Raw genomic sequence first — 25,348 nt, 5'->3', positions numbered from 1 at the left:
AATCACCAAATTCTACAAATAGACTGTTTTTGTCAAGTTTGAAATCAGATTTAAGAGTTGTAGAGTTTAAAAATGTTCACCAATTTTACTGGGGCCCAAGTAACACTGGACAATGACTGCTATGATTGGACAACAAATCACCCTGAGGGACTGGAAGACACCCAGAGAGGCTTTGATACAAGACTGGGGGATTAGGTAAAGTGGCAACTTATAAAAGTTGCACAAATATATGTCAAAGTGGGGCATGTAGGTGGACTTTTAATCCACGCCAGTGTAATTTGACAAAACTGTTACAGGTATATTTACTGCTGTTAAAGCCTTGAACGTTTTGGTGCTATCAAACTACACAGGTGTCTTTTTTAGTTAGTTTTCTTCAGCCTGTTTTTCCTGTAAGAACTGTAAGAATTGGGTGATTGTAATTAAGATGATCTCTTTTTGTTTGAGTAAGAGGTCATCAAAACACTTTGTTAGACATATGTCTGTTAAATTGTTTTGATTATGAAAAAAATGTAAAAAGAAAAAAAGAGGGAAAAAATCGGACTTTTGAATTATTGACAGCAGTTTTCAGTGTACATCTTGACTGATTGTGCGGTAATAAGTTGGATATCTGAAACTAAAGAAAGGGATGTTTTGTAATTTGTGACTTCTTTTTTCTATATTAGTCTACTTGGATTTCTGTTATTGCAGTTCTGAGTAACAGACCACACAACCCACAGAGAATTTAGCATAATGTACAATTTTTCTTCTGAAAAAGGAAATCTATATTTGATGTAATTATTATTATTTTTGAATGTCTTTGGCTGTTTCTCTTCTCAGGCGCAATTTCTCAAGACATAAAGAGGCAAAAGTAAAACACAAAGATTAAACCAACACATTCCTGCTGAACATACAATCCAGGGAACATTTGGGACCTATTTTCAGTTTTACAATTTGTAACTGAGCATTTAAAATAGAGCCACGACTTTGGATGATTAACTTGGTGTTACATGTTCGGTATTACATGTTCGGTGGGTACAGTGGGGGAGCATGATAATAACGCGTTTGGTTAAAGCAAAGCGGGTCTTTTTCTTTTAGCGTTTGCTTGTGGGGAGCCTAGAACAAGCGAACATGCTGATTAACCCTTTTTTTTATTACAGTCTGAAATTAGAGATGTTGAGTAAAATGTTCCCTCCTCTGCAGTTAGGGGGGGCTGTAATCGGGTTGGATGAGCTCCTGGTTAAAAGGCGCGGTAACGACGCGGAGGAGGTTTAACCAACGGGTCTTTCTCTTCTCCTCGTAGGCTGGGCGCACGGCAGAAAGAAAGAAATAGAGAGGGAGCGAGAGGTTTCCTCCCAGATAACTTTCCTCATATATCCAGGACACTGCACCGGTAGCATCTTCAGGTCAAAACTCGGAGAGAGAGAAACCAGCTGTCAGGTCTGCTGCGCGCTGCAAGGTCCGACGGGTTGGAACTCCAAGAAAACATTATTAAACCCGCTGAACACGGTGAGGATCCAACATTATTTTACCTGACTTTACTTCAAGTTTTTAAAACTAACCTGTTCACGGTCACCGAGTCACCGATAGTGCTTTTGTAAATATCACTGAGGTACCATAGGAGGTAACATTTATTTTAATAGTATGTTTTATTAATATTATTATTATTATTATTATTATTATTATTTAATATGGAAATAGCACAAATAGGCTAAATTGTTATAATTTTCCCGGCTGATCAGGTGCCTGATGCAGAGATTCTTCACCCACAGTACAGAGGACACAAGACACTGCATGCCCTCGCTGACTGGCGAATAATTGTTAATTTGGTTGGATAAAAGCATGTAATCGCCCGAGGATAAAGGCTTTATGAGCCGGCACAATAAAAAGGGAGCGAGGCTGGAATCTCATAGGGAACTTCTAAATAGATCAGTGACCGATTATAGTCGGGATCAGTTTACAATCGCTGTTAAAACAACTAAGATTTATTAGCTTAAAACTTTAATCAATTAATATTTGATTCTAGTGCTTTGTTTCAGGATGCATTAATATGTTGTAATACTTTTAATAAAGCTATAATATAATGATATGAAGTTTTTTTTATTAGATGTGTTTCTGTGGGGGTATTTCTGTGTTTCTATTTATTTTCGAAAGTGCTTAATTTGGCGAGTTTATTTCTAAATTATTGTTTTTGAACTAATATTTATAGCTGAACCCACCGAAACAAATGAAAGCAGAAATTCACGATTAATGTGGTTGTTGATGGGTGTAAAATGAATTCATTAAAAAAATAGTTAATTGTTATTAAGGGAAAAAAAATACAAATCAGCCTTGAAGCAACCCCCCCCCCCCCCCCCCCAAAAAAAAAAAACAATAAATAGAAATTATAAAAATGTCAATTAAACATTACAGGGTTTGGATCAGAGATTTGTATTTTATTAACTATTTTATTAACTCATTCATGAAACCAGTTACCACTCCAGTAGTAAATGACATGACAAGTTTTATGTGGAGGTGCTGGTTTCATCATCAAGGACTGCTGCGGGTCCAGACAGAACAGCCTCAGATTAACCCCACCCAGGCCAATTACCGCATTAAGTTACTCAATTTTGTCCCAATGGCTCAGTAAGTGTTTGTGTATATATGTCTGAGACAGACCAGCTGACACCCTGTATTCTCTTCACTTGGGCACGGCCATCCTTTTTGCTTTGTTTTGTGTATTTGCTGTGAAGTAACTTTCCTTTCAGTTTGGTGGTCATGGCTAAGCGGTCAGGGGTAATTTGGCAGCTACAGACAACCCCCTTCTCACTCTCAGAGAGGCAGGAAACATGCAATTTGCCCTGGAAAAAACAAAACAAACAAACAGCCTCTCCACATGCAACAAAGGAAACATTTTAGCTCAGTTAAGCAATTAAGCAATGAGATAGCAGAGGGAAATGATAAGGCTGGCGCTTGAAGTGATGGACATCTGATAAAAAGTGTTTTTCCTAAAGAGGCTTTCTTCATGTCCGCATTCTTCCTGTCACTATATGCGCATTTTGGATTGTGAATGTCCAGTTTTAACAATAACTGGAACAACAAGTCATACATTTGGTGAATATTTTTTCAATAATCACTATTTGGACCAGTGGAAAACATATTAAACTTACTGTTATAGAGGACTAAGAAAAACAATGCATATCTAAAGATGAGCCAGTAAATGTTTTTGCATTTTGCCAGGAAAAAAACTTTGTAAAAGTCTGTCTGTAAAACTGTCAAAGTACCCAACACTGAAGTACGAGCAGTGCAGAAGCACCACAAACTGATTTATGTACTAGGAAATTTTAGGAAATGCTGCAAGGCAACAAAAATGATGTCTACTGAGTGTCAGCCGGCAGTGTTTTGCTTAGTCTTTTCCCCTCTTCCTTAGAGCTCTGTTCTGCTTGTGTTAACCCATTTGTTGTGCGCCTAATCAATTACTGTTTCTCTCTCACTCTTGGCTTGTTTTTGAAAAAGTTTGCTGCATGTGCAGTCATCTTTATTAGTCACGGTGACTAACTCTGGATGCCCTTTAATTCTTCTTTTTTTTCCAGGGAATAACGAGGATGCTCCTGCCTTTGGCAATCCTACAGCTGCTCCTGACTCCAGCTCTCATGGTAATTTCCCAGCTAATACAGAAAAGCACTGAGAAAAAAAAGTCATTTTTGTCAAATTCTGATGTCTAATTTTGCACCCAGGGGCCCAGTGTGGATTACTGGGACTCATGGGGTCCATATGGAGAATGCAGTCGGACTTGTGGCGGGGGTGTGACTGTGAGAACTAGGCGCTGTATTACTCACAGGTACGTCTTCTGCACATTAACTTTATCCATTTTAATGCATCTTGATGTACATAAATACATGTATAAACTTACACACACACACACACTGTCATGGTCCTGGGTCGGTGACCCAGCGCTTTTAGTTATCATTTTCTAGTTTATGATGATGATGATTATTATTGTTTGAGTTCTGTGTGTTATATTTGGTCTGCCTTTGAGTCTGTCTCTGTCTATGGTGTCACCCCATCTGTTTGTGAATCTGTCTGTTTAGTTCAATGTCTTGCCTGGTTCCATGTGTCTGAGTTTCCTGTTTTATTGTGAAGGTTTGTGTCATATGTGAGTGTGCTCAGTTACGTTTCCCCTGTCTCGTCAGCTGTGATTTCTCCCAGGTGTGTTCCCCTTCTGTCTCTCATCCCTTGATTACTGCCGTCTGTGTATTTAAGCCCTGTGTTTCTCTGTGTCAGTGTCGCGTCGTACCCTCAACTAGCTGTGTGTTCTGCGTCTATGTCCCTAGTGTTTGGTCTCCGGCTCCAGTTTAGTGTTTCCTTCCAGTGTTTCAGTCCTTGGTTCCTCTGTTCTGACTTTTGGTTTTCTTTTGGTGAGTTTAGTTTGTACGAGGTTTTTCCCAGCAATAAAGCTGCGCCTTAAGTTTCACTTCCGTGTCTGAGTTCTGCATTTTGGGTCCACCACTCCTGCTTGCCTGCCACACAGCGATTCATGACACACACACAGAGTTTTTTCCTGTTTGAATAAAGCTAATTGTGAGGTTCACGGGCACAGACTGTGTATTTTTATTGTGAAAGAATGCCTTGAAGTCACGAGGATGTCGGCTTGTCTTACTCCCAAAAACACACTGCAGGGAGGGGCCCTTTAATATTAAAAGGACGTCTCAGTGTTGTGTGTTGTCGGTTGTCTGCTGAAGAGGATCAGGTGGGAAGTGAACATTTCGAGCTGCCATTTTTCTGCTTCAGTAGTGGTTTTAAAAGTCAACATTACATTTTAGGTTTCCTTTGCGGCACACGTGTTGTTACATTTAAGTAACACGTACAGTTTTTCTTTCGTTTTGGATTGGTTTTTAAAGCTTCTCCTCTCACATGTGACTAATATGTAAGCACACTCCCAGCTTTTCCCGTAAATGTTGCAGTATTGCTGGGGGCCGTCTGGCATATTGCCATTTGGAAGAAGTACTCAGATCTTTTACAGAGATACAAATATGAGAAAATTGAAGTAAAGATACTATATTACACATAAAACTAGCATTCAAAATTCTACCTGGATATTGGGATTAAACTGGATGGATGGATAGCTGTAGATTTTATTGTTAACTTACTGGCTGAAGGATTTCAGGTGTGTGACAGACTGCTGTGGCAGCACTGACGGATCATTTCATTTTGAGACAAAGAAGTGAATGCTAGGTGAACTGGCGAGAGTAAATAAGCTATAGTTGAGAATGTAGGCAGGAATGATTGTCTGTCTCTCTGTGTTAGCCTTAGATTGGCAACCTGTCCAGGGTACACCCCCGCCTCTCTCCCCTGTGTCACTTCCCCGCTTTGTTTCCTGCATTTCCGCTCGTTTTCTCCAGTCTACCTTACAAAAATAGAGAAAAAAGTCAATCTTAATATAGCCACGCTATAAATAAAACTATCAAAGAGGCTTAAAACAAAAGTCTTCCTGTAAAGTAGACGACGGAGTATCTCAGCGGCCTATAATTTAGCTTAATATACTGAATACCTTTCTAAAAACAACAAGTCTTATTTTCTTTTGCGCAGAAATATTCCCACTAGACAGAACAAGTCTGTGAGGAGCTGTTTTTAACAGGTCTAAGTACTTTGTTTTACTTCATGTGTCATATCTTGTTGCATTTACCTGACCACAAGCTGTTAGATATGTTGTTTTTATCATACAGTGTTGATATAGCTGTTTGTGCAGCTTCTACATCTCTGTAGAAGCTTGATGGCAGTGTTTTGATGTCTGATGTCTCTTGATGCTTGTTTTCAACATGTTCGTGCAGTCAGCCAGTGAGTCAGAGCCTTATAGTGAGTCTGTAGCCCTTCTTTAGGAAAATGATGAATAATAGGGAAGAGGTCCTACCCATTGCCAGTCAGATGAACTCTGTCATGTCTTGTCTGCCAGGCTTGCTGAATCACTCCTTTAAACACAGTGATTTGACAGCTCCCTCTGTGCTTTACAGGAACTCCCACGTCTCACCATACATTCATTTTAGTAAAAAAAAAAAAAAAGTACACACATTCATAAGAAAAACAAGCATGATTGGGGTTGTCATTTTGTCAGTCGGGGCTATAATCAGTTTCAATTATGTGCAATCAATAATTTTGCATGAATAACTGCCACTTTTCCACATTTCTGTTTTGTATCATTTTAAACTGAAAGTAGTGTTTAATGCTGCCAATGTGCTGTTTTCCATTATTAAGTGAAAAGCCGTTGTTTTGACATGTTTTAGTTTCAGTTCAGGTGTGCTGACAGGAGCATGTCTTGTTTTACGGCTTAAGGCCAGGTACTTTTGAAGATGACTAAATCATGAATTATCAGCAGTGCTGGAATGGTGAGTGGCGAAACAGTCTGCTATCTCGCAGTTTACTGGCATGTGCACGGATGTCTGTGCAAAACTAGGGCTTAGCAATGTTGATGTTGAGGCTTCTGCTGTGCTGAGAGGTCATTTTTTTAACAGGTACAGATTAAAGAGGAATGTTGTTTATTAATGTCAGAGCTGAAACTTGTTATTTCTGCTTGTGCAGACAGTCTCTGCTGTATTTGCATACATTCATTGCACCTACTCATTAACTGTTTTTGTCTCGCAATGAGAAGCTGTCAAGTTTTTATGAAACTTTACTTGGGAAAGATGTGAGAAAGTTTGATGGGAAGTTAAGGGCAATGACTTTATACTGGATCGTCAGCCCATTTTCAATTCAATCCAATTTTATTTATATAGCGCCAAATCACAACAACAGTTGACTCAAGGCACTTTATATTGTAAGGCAGACCCTACAGTAATACATACAGAGAAATACCCAACAATCATATGACCCCCTATGAGCAAGCACTTTGGCGACAGTGGGAAGGAAAAACTCCCTTTTAATAGGAAGAAACCTCCAGCAGAACCAGGCTCAGGAAGGGGCGGTTGGGGTGAGAGAAGGAAGACAGGATTATTTGTGAACATCTTCTTTTAACAGAAAGTCTGTGATACAAATTTAAATGAAGTGGTCATTAAGAAACACAGAGCATCTACCCTAGATGCTTTAGATTCTAAAGCATCTAAAGAAATGTATCTATGATGTTGTGGAGTGTTTTTAAAGCATAAGGAGTAGTAGAAGCAAGGATAAAAGTCAGTCAGGAGGTCTTAGTCTCTTCTACTCTTGTGGAAATTGCTCTCACTATATCGGGCAGATCAGGGTTCATTCATAAAAGTATTACATGAAATGTCATGTTCATGTTTTATTTTATTTGCACTCAGGGAGGATGGAGGGCACAACTGTGTGGGGCCAGACAAGTCATATCGGTCCTGCAACATCCAGGTGATCACATGTGAAACTAATTTGGTTTTAATGGTCAACCTTTTATTTTCATGTATACTTTTATATTTAGACCTCTAAATTTTTTTTTATATATCAAAGGACTTTTTTAAAAACACGATAACTTGATAGCAATAATCACTATGATGCACTAAAACCTAAGGCAAATCAAAGTACAAAAGTGTGTTTCTTCCTTAAAGAAGACATTGTAAATATATTTTTTGAATTTGTATTAATTCAAAATACAATACAGTAGTTATTTTAGGATTACTGACCTTTGACCTTTGCTGCATCTCCTTATTCAACTCAGGACTGTCCAGAGGGATCCAGAGATTTCCGCGAAGAGCAGTGCTCCCAGTTTGATGGGACAGATTTCCACGGGAAACGCTACAAATGGCTTCCATATTACGGAGGTCAGAAACAAAAACAAAGCTGAGAGTTTGCTTTGACAGGCCATATTATGTATACTATTGACTGAATTTTCTTGTGACATTTGCCAAGCACCGGCTATTTGTGAGCATTTGTATTTCTAAGTTCTTTAAATTGTTAAAATTAGCCTTATTTCTGTGATAGCTGAGAACCCCTGTGAGCTGAACTGCATGCCAAGAGGGGAAAACTTTTTCTACCGCCACCGCAGAGCCGTGATTGATGGTACGCCCTGTCACCCAGGGCGGACGGATATCTGTGTGGATGGAGTGTGCAGGGTAGGATGCCCCGCCAAATATTGCGCACACACTTGCACACACACAAAGAAATTAATATCTGACAGGTGACGAAAACAGAGAGGGTAGGAAGGAGGTTTGTGACATCTAAATGTAATTCTATGTTTTCCAACTTGTCCTGAAAATGTCCTGAAACCGTAACTTTTTATTACTCCATACTTCTTGAGAAAGAGTATTAATAATTCTAATAATAAGTATTCTTTTCTGTCTGTTATAGGTTATGTAACGGGAAATTTATTGTATTATTTTAAGTGGTAAACTTTCCAAATATGAGTGTACTGTAAGTTCTTTAGTCTCAACATGCTCCTGTTGGCTTCTCCTCAGCACTTACCCCCAGGGCAATCCCTGCTGACATTTTTACCCCGGTTATACCTGACACGAACGTGTGATTTGTATCTGGGGTTTCTATGTGGACAAGAAAACACGTGTTAAAGCAATTTATAATTGCACATAACACAGTTATATGCAGTAGTAATAGCTACATGCAGTGGTTAACGCACAAGAACACACAAAAGATCCCTGGTTTGAGAGCCAGCCTCAATGGGGAGCAAGCTAGTCTACTCCTAGTGTTGGCCCAAGCCTGGATAAATGGGAGGGTGGTGTCAAATAAAATATGAAAATCCATCCGCTGTAGTGACCTCTTGGGAAACAAGGAGACAGCTAAAAGTACTCCTTGAACTAATGTACTAAATGTAATGTACTAAAAGTACATTACCTTATACTTGCATGCAGAATACGTAGTGTCCAGCAGAGGTCAAAATCTATTTGGGAAAACATGATTGATAAAAATATATTGGTTGCAATTTAATAAATGTGTGCATGAACATTTCAATGATAAAGTTAACTAAGTTGCAAGGCACATATTTTGTAGTTCTGCTCTCTGCCCTGCAGGTGGCAGCTCAAATACCATACAGTATGTATAACATATGCAATTTGGTGTTTACCACACACTAAAGGAATGTGAAGAGCTGTAGAGGTCTTATTTAAAAAATGCAACACATAGCCTGATATGAGTTGCCAGTTAGGTCTAATGATTTGATTAGTCTGCCCATCCATGATTTGGGGTTTGCTTATGCAGCATCACTTCGTTAATCAGACAGGACACAATCAGTGGAGCTGAGCAGCAGGATGAAAGATTAGCTTCAGTCTGTATAACATCAAACACTTCTGCTCTTGTTCTTTTCTCATGCAATTATTGCTGCAACCTTTTCCTCATGAGTAAACCTCGTCAATTTAACCTCTGACTTCATGTCTCTATCACCTTCCCTGAAGGGAACAGCTGTCCCAAATCCACTCTTTTCTCGGGTCTTTATTTATTTATTTTCAATTATTTCACCTCCAACCATGTTTTTCTTCAAACTACACGTTTCACAGAAATAATGTTTTAGCACATATATTCTCGGGAGATGATTTCTAATCTCTCTCTATTATAGTGGAGTCGTGACTTTGACAGTTGTCATACAAAGACAGGAATTTTACAAGATGAACACATCTGATTTTTATTAAGATCAAGATTTAAAGTTTTTAAATGATGTTATTTGTGCTTGTTTATATCTGCAGAAGACAACCTAAATGACACAGAATACAGGTTGAGGTGAACTGTGGTTTTCATCTTCTTTTTTGATCATTTTTTCCCAACTTTTCCTTTCATCAGCGTATGGGCTGCGACAACATGCTGGAGTCTCCTCAGCAGGAGGACCCCTGTCTGCAGTGCGGGGGTAACGGCCAGTCCTGCTACCGTGTCAAGAACAGCTTCACTGCCCGCGACCTGCCAACCGGTATGATTCATATTATAATTTGGTCACGCTTACTCCCAAATGATATGCCAAATGATATATGTACCCAACATGTACCTGATAAATGTCATAAATCATCATCATCTAAATATGTGTCATTTAAATCCTCTCCTGAAGTTTAAACCCCAGTTTCTTCTTTTTTGCCACTTTTATTTCAGGCTACAACCAGATGTTCATCATCCCCGTTGGAGCCACCACCATCAGCATCAGAGAGACACATGCCACACGTAACTACCTCGGTAAGTGTGTGTCAGACCTTTTAGAAAACACACTACAAGATAATCAAAATAATTGACATTTACAACTTCTTTACAGCTATCAAGAATCTACGTGGAGAGTACTATCTCAATGGCCACTGGGTAATTGAGTTTTCTAGAGCCACACCTATTGGCGGCACCATGCTGTACTACCAGAGAGGAGCTGAGGGCGACAGTGTCCCTGAAACCATCATCGGCCGTGGCCCCACCACTGAACCACTTGTTGTTGAGGTAAAAAACAAATGACCATTCATGATCAAATAGACTTCACAGGGTTATAAATATGAAATTGTAGAATGCACTCCACACACACAATGGTTGTGCTCACAGGTGTCAAGTTTGTTTTGGTTCTTATACAACGACCCACGGTCTGGTCTGCACTGGTCTCAGCTTTCCATCCTCCCCTCTCTCGTCTCCTCCCTCACTAAAAGGGGAAAAAGACTGTCATCAGTCCAAATGCCACCAGCTGTGTTCTCACCTGCCTCGCTGGCACCGCCCCGTTGAGCTCCCTCCCCTGCAGCTGAGCCAGGGACCACACCTCCGCCACAGAAATATATGAGAAACATTTCCAGAAAAGAGAAACATTTAGTTTCTTCATGCCATAAGTGTTTGTTTAAAATTGTAAACTTAAGGTAGCGTTTTGGATGTGTGGATAAAAGTAGGAGTTAAAATTAACCCTGTCCCCTCAGCTGATCAGCCAGGAGCCCAATCAGGGAGTGGAATATGAATACTACCTTCCAAATGGACGCTCCAGAGAGGGCTACTACTGGAGCTATGGATCCTGGTCTGCTTGCAGCAAAGAGTGTGGATCAGGTTAGACTGCAACTTTTATTTGTTGCCAGCATAATTTAATTTAAAATGTTTTAAACATCCTTGTTTTTGGACAGTATAATAGCTCCATACCTTCCTTTATCAGGCTACCAGTCTCGTTTGGTTTTCTGTTCAATCGACAATGAGGCCTATCCTGACTATCTCTGTGCTTCTCTGCCGAGGCCACAGAGCAACCGTACATGCAACCCTCAACCATGCCCACAAATCCGCAGGTAAGTAATGCTTAAACTTCTCAAATGAAATGTGTTATTTCAGTAAATGCAAGCTAAATTTTAGACGTTTCCAGAGTTTACTTTGCTCCACTCTGAATGAATGAATTTAAAGAGTACCATAAATAACTCCCAGAGCAGTATTTTGACTGTTGTTGGTATGTTATGCCTGTCTGAAAGGATGGCGTACCTGTATCCACCACAGTTGTTGAGATCCTCAAAGAGGCCTAGAGCCTCTGTGTTCAGGTAACCCATGTTCAGCGCTCGTAGAGGAGTTTTAGGTGTCTGCAAACACCGGGGGAAGATCTAAATAATTAAACACTTTCACTTATTTCCTTGAAAAGATTCTTTTATTAGCTCTCTTAGATCATTTCCATACTTTCTGTCAAACAAACACTTTTACAACGAATCATTTTTGGCTACTTGTCCCTAAAATTGGGCTGAAAATATCAAAAATGACCAGAAATGTTGATTGAAAGCGCGATCTCTCCCCCTTTAGAAGTGTTTGACTCTAGTCAAGTCCGTCTTTAGTGCCAAGTCTGTTCTGTCCATGTGAGATAAGGATGAAGGCATGGGGCAACTGTCAAGCTCAGAGATCTCTTTTCAACCTTTTAATGACCCTCATTTACCTTAGACAACATCCAGCACTTTGTAAAGTGAGTGATGGATGATTGGATGTAGCATTTTCCCCCCCAAAGAGCCAACTCTTCTTCTTCTTTAACCTTTAAGCTGTGGCACCTGTGTCTGATTCCTGAGCTGGGCTGCTGCCTGATCTCTTCAGCAAACTGTAAAGCTCTCTGTTCCTGTGCAATATTGTAGCCAATGTGTTGTGAGGCGCTTAGAGGTTAAAGATCGTCATGCCGTGGGTGTTGGGGATTGTGTACTTTTCAGGCTGGGACACGGCAGTAGTGCTAAGTAGTAAATAGTCGCTTTAGTCTATGACTTTCTGGTATTTCCTGCTTTCTTTTCTTTCATGCTGCTGCAGCTTAGAAACCTGAGATGTTTATGTAGCTCAAGTCACTCTAACTGCACCCTCAGTATCCATTAAAGTTAACACCTAAAGCCAGAATCAGTAGATGCTTAATTTGCGGAGATGCGAGGAATTAAATGCCGTTTATTGCTGCTTTCACTTCTGCCTATGCTTCTAGCAGCCCCATTAGTGCCGGTTCTAAGCTATTATAGTGAGAAAAACACTGTCTGAGGTTCATCTGGGATCAGCTGGTGTCTCGATGTCTGTCTCTAAAAGTGTTGTTATCAGTGTGTATGTGTCCAGGGGTTTAGTAGTTTTTCTAGCTGCATGTGAGAGGCTTTGTTCAAACAGCAGCGCAGCCTTTTAAAGGCATCCGGAGGTTTCATTCCAAACAGCGATTTGCATCAAATATGAAATAATTATTGAATTTGTCAGTCAAAAAAAAAAAATGCTGATATGTTAACACAAATAGGTTTAGCATGTAGGTCATAGGTCAAGTTATTCTGCTCATTTTAAAAAAAAAAAAGTAAAATAAATGTCTTTGTATTTCTCACTGCTGAAAATTATAACGCTTCTTTCCCGTATTAGTTTATCCATGCATCCAGCCAAAAATAACATTTAAAATATATACATAATCTACTAAAGATTTTATGGAAGACTATGTCCCAGGTCAGGTACTGACGAAGAAATGTTTATGTTATAGTTAAAGTAAAATGTAAAAAACCGGCTCTGAAGAGCAGTGAAGTCAAACTGGACAGTATTTGTTCAACTCATTTGTTTTTCCTGATTTTGGAACGAAACTCTTCCCATCACTCCTCTTGGCTGAAGCTGTGTATGCTGTATGGTCAGCTGTACAGTGTCTATATCGGCAGCAAAGAGACTGACTCCTGTTTCTTGTCTTTTGGTGGTTTTCTCAGCTGGCAAACTGGGGAGTGGAACGCCTGCTCAGTTACCTGTGGTGGAGGCTCTCAGGTGCGCAGTGTGCAGTGTGTTTCCAATGATGTCTCGGGACCCCGCGTGGTGGAGGATGCCATTTGTGCCGCTTACGCTGACGCTCCTCCTCCTCTGCAGACCTGCAACATGCAGAAATGTGCTGAGTACCATGTGACTGGATGGAGTGCGGTGAGCAAACTGTAGAACTCTATTTAAATCCTGGTAAAAGACTTTACAAATAAGTTAAATAAAGAAAAAATACAACCAGCACACAGTAAAAATGTGGGCTCTCTCTTCTACATGTTATGTAGAAGAGATGGAAAAGATATCAAGAAAGTAGAACTTTAAGAGCATTCACATTTATCAAGAGAATTTCTGACAGTTTCTGGCTATTGTGTCGATTACTTTGGAAAAAATAGGCTGCATACTTAAAAGCCTCTGGCCTCTGACTCTGGGAACAAATGTAATATATTGTGAGAGTGAAGATGGTATTAATTGCAGTCCCTAAACCAGCCTAAACATTTATCCATAAATAATATGTTAATCCAACTAACTACAAGGCAGAGAAGCTGTTTTTTGCTTTACTGAGCTATAATAAACACTGGTATCTAATCTACACTCTGTTAGAGTAATTTGTTTCTAGAAAAAAGTGGCTTACCTCAACTCAGTTCACTTCAGTTTTTTAATATAGCACCAAATCACCAAAACACAGACCTCAAAGCACTCTCTACTGTAAGATGCCATAGTATTCTGGAAACAGCCCTCTATGAGCAAACCTTGGCGATGGTGGGAAGCAAATACTCCCTCTTCACAGGAAGAAACCTCAGATCAGATCGAAAGTCCTAAATGTAAAATTACATGATAAGCACATTTGACTATAAGGTTAAAATGCCACACAAACATGTAAGGTTGGGTTATATTTAAAAATTTTCATCTTTCTTGGGTCTTTATAAAAAAGTGTAATCGATGCACTTGATATATAATCCTTGTGTTTGCAGTGCTCAGTGACCTGTGGTTCAGGTCAGCAGACCAGAGAAGTGACCTGTATGGGTTCAGATGGTACGAGGCTGGATGAAACATCTTGCAGTGCTTTGCTACGCCCGGCCGCTGTCCAACGATGTGAGATGGCCCCCTGCCCCCAACAGATCAGCTGGCACGTAGGAGATTGGGGACTGGTAAACCTGATGCACACATGCAACCAAACAAGGACTCATAAATGTAGTTATAGCAGCTGTATGGGTGAAAAACTCTCTCCATTTTCCTGCAGTGCTCTAAGAGTTGTGGATCTGGCTCACGAGAGCGCCAGGTGATCTGCTCTGATCAGGAGAGGAACCTGTACCCTGTGGACCAGTGTAACACCCAGCCCAAACCACTCACAGTGGAGCGCTGCAACACCCAGCCCTGTTACAGCCCACAGGGTGAGCAAATGCTAACTAAGCAAATAAACAATGCACCTGTTTTTATTTTATTTCTCAAGTTAAGTTGTTAAATTTCCATTTACTTAATAGACTGCAATCTAAAAATACAATGTGCAAAATTAAATTTAACATTTTGTGACTGCTGCCAGTCTTCAGTTAAGTTGCATGCTTACACTGTTCTGCGTTTGTTTTATCCACACTTTGTGCAGTCGTCCCCAGCATTCAGGACCCACGGGGACATGACAGCACTCAGATTGGCTTCCAGCCTTATGTGCCAGATCACGCAACAGGTTAGACTCTACCTCTCAAAGGCATCTCATAATCACATCAGCATTGAAAATAAGCTAGTACGTAAGCATTTTCAGCTATGTAGTTACTCAGAAAGTAAACAAAAAACCACTGAAAAAGCTCAATGTGACATCACCAAGGTAACATCTTGTCAGCCAGTTATTAACAATTAAAACTACCAAAACATACAATATTCTTATTATGGTTGGAGCATTAAAAGCTAATTGTAGGTGTGATTGCCCTGCTGTTGCTCAGCATCCCCTCTTCTCTGCTGATATAACTTCTGTCACTTTGTCCCCAGCAACCCCTCCACCCCCCTTCATCCCCATTCAGCCTGTCCCAGCACTAATTATCTGGGCCTGATTGACATGTTTTTATGGTTCCATGGTCATTGTTGGCCTGATTAAAATATTTCTGAAGCACTGAAGTGTGCTAGTGCTGGCAGTGGCGTTTCTGGCATGTTCAGCATCATGTGCTATCCCAGTGGTCAGGAATTTTAAGTTTGATGCCACTACTTGAAATTTTATTTGCTTCATTCCAAAAAAGGCAGTTTTCTTTGTGAAATTATTTGTGTTTATTTTCCTTCAGATTGTTACGTCAGATTGCTGATCATCATTTCTTTTATAATTTCCTCTGCTTTGTTAGCCCATAAACAAAAGGAGTATGGATTTTTTTTTGTTCTTCAGCATCCTGTACAGACTCACTGTGTGGTCTCAAACACAATGACAGACTCTATTGTTTATTCAACCGATGTGTGAACGTCCCTATTGCTTGTATGGTGTTGTCTTGTGAACCATGGTGAACTATGGGGTCTGTTTTGCATGTACAATGCGTGAATTCACCACTCACTTGGCTTTGCCTGTAGCCCGCAGGCCTGAGACAAGAGATCCAACCCAGACGAATACAGTCTACGACCCTCACAGCTCCGCCCCGGCTCTCCACTGCAGCCAGTCTTATTATGGCTGCTGCTCAGATGGGCATACTTCAGCCAGAGGCCCCCAGGGTCTGGGTTGCCCATCAGCTCCAGCTCCCTCTCCTGTCCCAACATCCTGCATTCAGACCAGGTATCCACCTGCACTCTGTTATTGCACTGCAGTTGAGGTCATATGCAGAGCCTTTTTTTTTTTTTTTTTTTTTTTTTTTTTTTTTAAGGTCGCTGACTTGGTTACTAACCAGGGACTATGTGGCATTATACATGACCAGAAGCTCAAACTTTTAATACCAACTGTTCTTGCTCTCTTCCTGTTCTGTGTGTCAGTTATGGCTGCTGTGAAGATGGTGTGACGGCTGCTCAGGGCCCCAATAAGGAAGGCTGTGCGGCGTATGTGAACCCTGCACCAACTGTAAGCAAAAGCACACAAAAGTCTGAATGAATCAAACATTAGTCAAATGTCAGTCAAATTCTTTAAAGAATGAGAAAATATTGCCTTATTTCATGTGTTATGCCTTTTCAGGTTACACCTTCTCTCCCTACTGAGAATGCAGTAGAATGCCGCACCACCACCTATGGCTGCTGCTATGACCGCACCACACCTGCAGGAGGACCCAATGGGGAGGGCTGCCCCAATCCTCCTAATTATAGTAAGTTTTCTAAACTCAATGAAGCGAAATCTTTTTTTTTAATTTTTATATTATTTCCAGTTAAGATATAATTTTGTGCTGTTGGTTACTGAGATGCTCCAATTTAGAGGTCACTCTAACAGTCGCTTTTATCCAGTTGATCTAGATCACCTGCATCTCATGGGCATTATTGATATATTGGCCATGATGGTGTTGTAGCAATTGGCAGTCATAATATGAGAAGAAATAATCAGACAGAGAAACAAAAAATGGTATGCAGCAGAGGACGCTTACTGAGTACAAAACATGGGAGTTGTTTTTCATGTTTACTCCTCAGGCCCCATAGTGCTGTAGTAAGAAAACTGACTATAAACAAATATGTGACTGCAGTAAACTGTAACATTTTAGTAGTAATACTGAACACAAACATTCAAATTATACTTGATAAAAATACTATAATATTGTTTTTCCTCTGTATTTGCACAATACATCTATGCAAGACAGCCCTGTTTGAGAAAATGCTTGACAATGACAAACAGCTGATCTGCATTGTGTTGTCTTTGTGCAGTTGAGCGATCAATCTGCTCCCTGCCCCGTGCTGCTGGCTCCTGCAGCAGTTGGGTGTCCCGGTACCATTTCGATGTCATCTCCTCTAAATGTGTGCACTTCTGGTATGGAGGATGCCACGGCAACAGCAATAACTTCATGACCCTAGCAGAGTGCAAACGGACATGTCCACGACCTGCACCCAGCCGGCAGGCCCCGCAGCCTGCAGCTCCCTCTGGAGAGTCTACAAGAACCGCAGCTGGAGAACACAGCACGACTGGAGCAGAGACCTCAGCTGGAAGAGGATCTACAACGGATGGGCGGTCACGCAACATGGGGAGGATTTTCATAGTCCAGCGTGGCTCGACCAGCAGCACCAGCAGACAGGCTACAAGCGCAGCCACTAATGCCCACAGAGGTAGAGTCTACCTGCGGGTACGCCGGCCTTCACATGGCACAGCTGCACAGCACACCGGCCCAGCTGCGAGGTAAGACCCCAAAGACCCAGGGAGAGCAGTGAAAAGCTAACCCTACCCGATCCAACCCCACTACTACCACTACTGGCCTCGTAATGCTGTTCAGAGCCTTCTAATTCATGTTGAAGGAGCCCCAGTTCACTCTACCCTGCAGGGCCAAAGAGTGGGCTATAGGAGATGGAAACGCAATCAAAAGACAAATCATGTGCCTCATTCACCCATCCTGGAAATATGACGGTGGAGCTGAAGCAACCAAAAATCATATATAAGCAAATTATATTTTATGCAATCCAAATTTTTTTTAAAACTTTCTTTAGTAAAGTCTATCAGGGAACAAAACAGAGAACATAGCTTACTTAGTCTTACCCTCCATGTGGTTAAGCTCTCTTTCTGACACAGCAGATGGAGGGTGTGTCATTTGCCTGTAACATCTGGTGTAACAAAGCACACCTCTGACCACACCCAACCTCACCCACAAGTAAATCAGGCTGTGTGCTTTCCAGCCTGGTGTTGAGTTTCAACAACCTTTCCCATTTTTCCTGGATTTTGTTCAACAAAATACTTAATGTACTGTGCTTCTGTGTAACATGCCGTCTTTGTAGACTCTTTCGATGCTCATATAATCTAAACTCTTGCTTTAAAATGAAGCCACAGCTCTTTCCAGCTCCACAGACCTTCACTCTCACACCTGCTTATGTCGCAACACCTCATTTCTTCCTTTAACCTCAACCAAATCAAGAAGAAGTCACCAGACCTCACACACCTTATATGGACATCAACGCTGTTTAATGCTTCTGGGACTCACTGCTCTCTGTCAGTCATTATTGTTGGTGCTTATTTGTGCATGCTACCTCTCTGTGTCAGTAACCACCATCACGTCTGTGCTTTGGTGTCTTCACCTAAATGTCATGAAATCAAACTAATAAAAATTCTGCTGTGATAATTCAGTCATCCTATGTGTGTGGTCCCTAAATCTCTCTTTCTTGTTTAGATGGTTTTAGATTTCTTTAGTGGTGTTTGGGTATTTTACATGAAAGGTGTCCTTGTCTCTTTTGTATGTTCGTAGTATTTTGTATTTGGGTTTTTTTGCACTTTTTGTCTCGTCACTTTTTGGGCTGCATGTGGATTTCTCTTCTTTGAGCTTTATCTGACAAACTCCTAAAGCCAGGTTGTGGGCGCTCTTTATGCTTGCTTTGGTAGCTGCTGATAAAAGTACCAACAGTGGAGCATAAAGTGACTTTTTTTTTTTCTCTTCCAAATGTCTCTTCCTTTGTGCTTTTTCCTTTCACATTTCCTTTTTCCTGTTCTCTTCTCCTTTGTTTTCCTTCTGTTTCCTTTCCTTTTATCACTCCCTATTCTTCAGCTTGACTCTGGGGGGAGTAACGATTGATAAGACCGACCCATCCACAGTCGAGGCTTTAGTTGGCCAAACAGTTGTGCTGCCCTGCCGAGTCAGCCCTCCACCTTCCTCCACCGTTGTCGTGGAGTGGAGGAGGGATGGTATACCTCTATCAACTCACAGGTATGTAGAGAAACGTACTCGGTGACTTAATTTACATTAAAGTTGTTTTTCCTGTTGCTATTTTTATTTATATCTATATTTTTAATTACATTTAGGCATCACCAACAGCCCAATGGCTCTCTGTTAGTAGGTCCTGTCTCTAAGCTGGACTCTGGCTGGTTCCTGTGTGTGGCCACTCGAGAACGAGAGAGAGACCACCGCTACATTTACCTGGCTGTCTCAGGTAATTACATTTCAGCCACAACCTCTATGGTCAAAACAAGACTGGTAGGTTCACTTGCAGATAATTATATCTGAAGTTAAGTAAGTTAAGATACAAAGTAGTGGAAGAATTTGGAAAACATTACTATGACAGTCCAAACAAACTGATATATGGGACATGATCTGAATTACATATTCTTATAGTTGATGTCAACAGAGTGACTTTTGCTGACAAAGGGGAAATGGCATATTTTGGAAGAGGCTCAGAGTGATAAAGATCTTTTAATCGATCAATTCAAGCCTGGGAAAAGTAAAATCTACCTGAAGAAATGTTTCAAAATTCCTATAGAGGGGTCTCAGATGGTCTCAATTGAGAATCTGTGTGAAATTACATCCTATATATACTATAGAGTCTGTGTGAATGTAACATTTTGCTTCAATAAAAAGACAAAAGTTGTAAAAATTTGCGCCTGATTGTAAAGGGGTCAGTTGGGAGGCTGATTTTTTTTTTTCATGGAATGACGTTCTCACACCCTGATATACAATCGGCTAATTGGGGCTGGATTCGGTCAAACTGCTAATTTGACCGACTTTGACCCCAATTAGTCTGTCACATGAACATGTAGAAAGTTTGGGGTAAAGCTCTGATGTCATAGGTTGTGTCAGAACATGCTGATCTTGCAAAGTCACTTGGTGTTTATGCAATGACATTGTGCAAGTGCTCACTCTGTGTGTTGAATTGTTTGCGAGCATTCATATGTGCTTGTGTTTGTGTATTCGGCCACAGAGGGACCATCTTCTACCTCGCTTCCCAGAGACGGTCCATTTGCAAGGTGAGAAGAATATCTGTGGATCTGTGCACCTGAAGATGGTTATTTACGGTTTCTGGAGATATTAAGAGCTCAGGCACATGGAAACCTCAGTATTCTGATTTATTTCTAACAGTATAAATGAATCACTTCACATTGTCTTTGCTTCCCTGTAATTTCTGTCAGGTTCAGTATTGAGCGCTCAAGCTCAGCCCAGGTGGAAATGCGAGCAGGACAAACTACCAGACTGCCCTGCACTGTTGTCCCCTCCTCAGCTCGGCAGTCTGTCAGCATTGGGTGGACTAAAGATGGACAGCTAATCAGTGATCCCAGGTAATAATTGAAGACATTCAGAAAGTTATGAACCCTTTATTAAAAACATTGCTAGCAGTGAAAGTTCTTTGATTTTTATCCATGGTTCTTACTATTAGTATTTTTATTTTTGAGATCTATTACCGCTGTGATGTCAGTTAGCATAGCTCAGTTATTTAGTCCACTTTATATATAAATCTGATTCAAGCTGAACTTTGGAGTCTAAAGAAAATAACCTGATCTGTCTTTATCCATGTGAGATTGTTTTATTATCCAAGAGATGCAGACACTGTTAAAGCCGGCTTGGTATAAATTGCCCTGGTTTGCCTGTTAGGGTCTCAGTACTTTATCATTTTAAACCATAAAGATGAGTCATTTACGAAGAAGTCGGTGTAAACTGAGGTCCTGTCTGATGGCTGTGCTGCAGGTTTACTCAGCATTCAGATGGCACCCTCATCATCGGCCCTCTGAAGTCTGATGACTCCGGTGTCTACACATGTACAGCCTCCAACCAGCAGCAGCTGGAGCAGCGACAGCTGCAGCTCAGAGTCCAGCGTGAGTTTTATTCATAGCCTCATCATTTTTTTTTAAACATGTACTGTTTGGATGCTTGTGTGCAATAGATAGATAGCTTATCAAACTCAGAAGGGAAATTATGATTGTAAGACTGAAACCTGATGCTGCAGTTTCAGATAATCACCAGCAGAGATCAGTAAATGTCACTGACTCCCTGATTCTCTCTCTGCTTGCACTGTTCAAATACAATGAACAGCGCTGAAATAGTGTATGAGTGTGTGTTAATAGACATGAACTGTAGTAGAAATCTCATAGAAATATAGTAAAAACTAAATTATTATTATTTTATTATATAAAACCAAAGATATTTTAAATCTAACACGTACTGTAAACAGATTGTTTCCTTTCATTTCAATGCATTACTGACTGTATGGGAACACCAAATAAACACTAATCCAGTTCATATGATCCAGACCATGAACATATTATTTCTGAATTTACATTCCTAAGATTTTACAGCTGAGTTGATCACATGATAAATAAATCTATTTCTCTGTCAGACCAATAAACATGTGGAATAAGTGTTATGAGGAAGTAAGGCTGTGTAGTTTATTTAAAAACAACAATTATACATCAGATAGTAAACAAATATAAAACTGGAGTGTGATTATTATTGCTTATGAAACATTATTGTTAATATTTAGCCCAATTTTTTTTTTTTTTTTTTTTTTTTTTTTTTTTTTTTTTTTGGGGTCTTTCAGTTTACAATATGCATTGGGTGTAATAAGATAAAGCTAAGCAGTTTTTTCTGTTTAATTTAAGTAACTGTTGACCAATTTTATTTTGGGGTGTTTTTGTTATTGCCTTTTTATAAAAAAACAAAACAAAAAACTTTACCCATAGGGCAAGACCCAGGATTAAACGGTAAAAACTTATTGTAAGAAAAAAGTGACATTAATGATCTTTTCTCTTGGTTTCTTTGTCCAGCTGATCTGAAAATCACAACAGCTCCCAATAACATCCAAGTGTCAGAAGGCAGCACGGGCATGCTTCCCTGTGTGGTGTCAGGAGACAACGTCAATATAGGCTGGTCAAGGTGAAAAATGACATTGTTATTACTTTATTAGACATCATTAAGAATAAGTGGAAGAGATGCATGAAACATCTGTTAAACTGTCTGATTTTTAGGTTATATAGCATTCAAAAAGAATCCCCAATAAAAGTAAAAATGACCCAAAAATACACCCTATAACTTTAACCACTTAAATGTTAAATAAGGTGATATTTGTCTACAAAAAAATATATAAATCCAGTTCTTGTTGTCATCAACACTGACATTATTTACTTATTATTACTTATTACTATTACTTACTTATTTATTTCATGGCCCTAAAATCCAGAAATAAAGCCATGAGTTGTATTTCTGTTACTTGCAGTTACAGAGCATGCATGCATTAATATACGCGTTAAAAAGAGTGAACTGATTTTTAATTTAAGTGCCTATTGAATGCATTTAAATAATGTACCTAAACCTTTCCTGTTGCTCTCTTTAAATACAGAAATGGTGTACCGGTGCGTCCAGATGGGCGCAACATCCTCTTGTCTTCTGACGGCAGCCTGATCCTTAATAATGTCAAGCCTTCTGATCAGGGCACGTACACCTGCAACGCTTACACCGGCATTTACTCTGTGAGCGCCACAGCTGAAGTAAAGGTCATTAAAGAAACACAGCAAGGTGAGAACGCTAAATCAGCTCAGACCTGTTATCTGCACTGCAGAGGGAAAGTAGAAAAACTGAACTTGGAACTGACTTATTTATTCGCCACGATGTCATCATGTATTTATTTATTTATTTATTTTTAGCTTGAGTTTAAACAATGATTTTGCTTTAACCCTTTAAAGTCAAGTGTATCATATTTTATATGTGAGTGACTTTGAGTTCTTTAGATTTCTAAATCACCAGTGTGAGTTTTCCTCCTGAAAAAAACAACATAAACTGCACGGTACATTTTTAAGAAATCAATTGCAGAAAAATGACTGAATATTATCTACATTTTAACAGATTAAAATGATTTAAATTAATTTGATATATGCAAATTAATATTTAATAAATTTGTATTTCATCATAAGCACTCCATTTAAAAAAGAAATTGAATTTTCTGGCAAATATTTCATGGCTCAGGCTTTAAATTTTAATGTTGTGGGTTTTTTAATTTTTTTTTTTTTTTTTTTTTTTTTAACCCTATCTACTGTGCCGTTGCAGGCGCTGACCTCCCGCCAGAATGTTTGGACCAGCCTGAGCTTGCCAACTGTGAGCTGATAGTTTACGCCCGACTTTGCTCCAACTCATACTACTCCAGTTTCTGCTGTGCCAGCTGCACCAGGCATTCGCAGAAGAAACGACAGGTTTGGTCGACCAGGTTAAAGCCACAGAGGGTGTAAAAACTATGTGATGTGTGGTGGTGGACACTGGGGTGGGATCTGAATTCCCATTTAGATTCTAAAAAACTCGAGCTGTCGACTACGAGCTGCTGCATTTGCCAAAAGGACTCAAAAAACCCTGAGCAGATTGTACAGAAATGTCTTTGAATATTGCAATCTTAAAAAAGGGACGGATCACTGTAGATGCACAGTAGTTAAAGCTACAAAGTAAGTGGTGTTCAGGGAATCTTATGGAACGATAAAAGATGGGCCTTAAAATAGAACGTAAACCTGTAAAGTCTGAATGTGATGAGACGATGAACTCGTTCTTACTCTGCCACACCTTTTAAAATGAGTTATGCTCTCACTTGATCTATATATTCTCTGTTTTTTGAGAATCGTGATGATAATAACTCTTATATATGTTATTAAAAAAGCTGAAATGACTTTTTTCATGCCAGTAAATCACTGATACAAGGCTGCACTCATTGCTGCTTCTGTATCATATAATGAAACTCTGCAAGACTTTTCCACTATTTTTTTATTTCTATGTAATTATTTGACAATAAAGGTCATATTTTGATAAAAACTTTGGTTGACTTCAATGACTGTACGTTATACACGTGTGCTGAATTGTTCCAGTTTCTACCACAAGGTGTCGCCCAAGATGAGAACCACAGTTTCTCATTCACTTGATGGAAACTGAATATGAACATAACTGAACCTTCACTGGAAAATAATTCAGTGACATCTCTAAATTTATTAGAGATGTTTTTCCACTGCATATTGCAGTATCTATTCCAACCGTCAAGTCAAGCAATGTCTAACAGTAAGAATAAACATTTGTAACATCTCTCAGCAATCAGCTTTTTTTGCTCTTGTGTTGTTTTCATAAACATAATTTAACCACTTACGTTCTAGCTTTAAGATGGATTTGCTGGCTCTACAACCAAAACAATCTTTAGCTAACAGTCAGTATTTAATCTCCTGGCCGTGGTGTATATTTGTGGAGCGTTCTCCTTATATCTTTAATATTTTTTTAGTACAGTTGTGAGCTATAGTATGGCAGACAGACAATAAATGGTATAGTGCAATATTTTACTTAATGTAGCCATTAAGTAAAATAAAACTCATTGTTTAATAATCTTTATATTTACAGTTCAGGTCCAAGGCTTTGCACATTAGGATGTCATAAAAAATAATCTGGCCCTTTCCCTAAGATTATGGAAACACAACCTCAGACAAACATCAGGTTATGTCATGTTATTATTTAACAAAAAGTGAGCAAACATGAAGAGGTCATTTGTGAACTGATCAATTGCAAGTGTGAGCTTCTTTATAAATGCAGACATTTAGGAAGCTTGCTGGTCTGGAGTGTTCTGGTGCTGATCTGAGACAAGCAACTGTTGCTGCCCTTCAATTTGGGAAAATGTATGAGGTACTTTACAGACAATCTGAAATCCATCTTGCTACAGTGACGAGACAAAACATTTGCCAATCTTCCCAGCAGTGGAAGTCCCAGCAACTTGACTCCAAGATCATTCTGTATTACACAGAGAAACTGGGGAAAAAAAGAGCTTCATTTCAGACTCTACAGGCCTCAGTTAGCAGGTTAAATGTAAAGTTCATGACAGTTTAATGAGAGTAAGACAGAATAAGTATACCATATTTTGAAGAGCTACTAGGAGAAAGCCTCTTCTCTCTAAAAACAACATGGCAGCATGGCTTAGGTTTGCAACGTTCAACTTGAACCAACTGCACAGCACTGGAATGCGCAGGATCACTGTTAAGAGATGTACTCTAAAACACTTCTTCAGTAGAAAATCAGAGAAGAGAAACACGCAGAATTTCTTGCTAGCAAGGGCAGCCTCCAGAACTGAGACTCGTGCTGAGAAACTGCCCCGGTCTTTATTTACACTTCAGTGAGCGTTTGTTCCTTACATTGGAATGTGGAGGGGTGTGTGTGTGTGTGTGTGTGTGTGTCCCCATAAACTACTTCCCTTAACCTGCTGGTCCAACAGTTCATCTATATGTAAAAAAGCACTTAGACTAAAACTGACATAGCTACGTTAATCCTACCGTAAAACAATAAAACAAGGTACGACCTCTCCCATGCTCCCAGGATGTGGGGGTGAACACCAGAACACCCTGGAATGTTACAGACCTCCTAGGATGAGACATTCTTTCAATATGCCACCAACTATATACTTCTAAACACAAATGATTACATGCAGTATTCTACCATATGCAAACTTA

General features: G+C 39.8%; 1 protein-coding gene across 1 annotated transcript; it reads left to right on the top strand.

Annotated features, from left to right (window-relative positions):
* The first annotated feature begins 1,428 nt into the window (after window positions 1-1,428).
* On the top strand, window positions 1,429-23,675 carry paplna (papilin a, proteoglycan-like sulfated glycoprotein). The gene is made up of 27 exons (XM_026152407.1): window positions 1,429-1,485; window positions 3,549-3,611; window positions 3,693-3,796; window positions 7,248-7,308; window positions 7,616-7,718; window positions 7,879-8,009; window positions 9,682-9,805; window positions 9,982-10,062; window positions 10,139-10,311; window positions 10,770-10,893; window positions 10,997-11,123; window positions 13,008-13,212; window positions 14,022-14,198; window positions 14,291-14,441; window positions 14,651-14,731; window positions 15,595-15,793; window positions 15,988-16,072; window positions 16,184-16,310; window positions 16,858-17,323; window positions 18,675-18,833; window positions 18,929-19,056; window positions 19,822-19,867; window positions 20,030-20,176; window positions 20,583-20,710; window positions 21,659-21,767; window positions 22,231-22,406; window positions 22,935-23,675. The coding sequence occupies exons 2-27, from the start codon at window positions 3,561-3,563 to the stop codon at window positions 23,111-23,113; spliced, it is 3,642 nt and encodes a 1,213-aa protein (XP_026008192.1). The 5' UTR covers window positions 1,429-1,485; window positions 3,549-3,560; the 3' UTR covers window positions 23,114-23,675.
* Window positions 23,676-25,348: the final 1,673 nt, after the last annotated feature.

The sequence above is a fragment of the Astatotilapia calliptera genome, chromosome 19, assembly GCF_900246225.1.
Source record: "Astatotilapia calliptera chromosome 19, fAstCal1.2, whole genome shotgun sequence".
Lineage (NCBI taxonomy): Eukaryota > Metazoa > Chordata > Actinopteri > Cichliformes > Cichlidae > Astatotilapia > Astatotilapia calliptera.
Note: the sequence above shows the minus strand (reverse complement) of the source record. Positions and strands in the feature narration are given on the sequence as shown.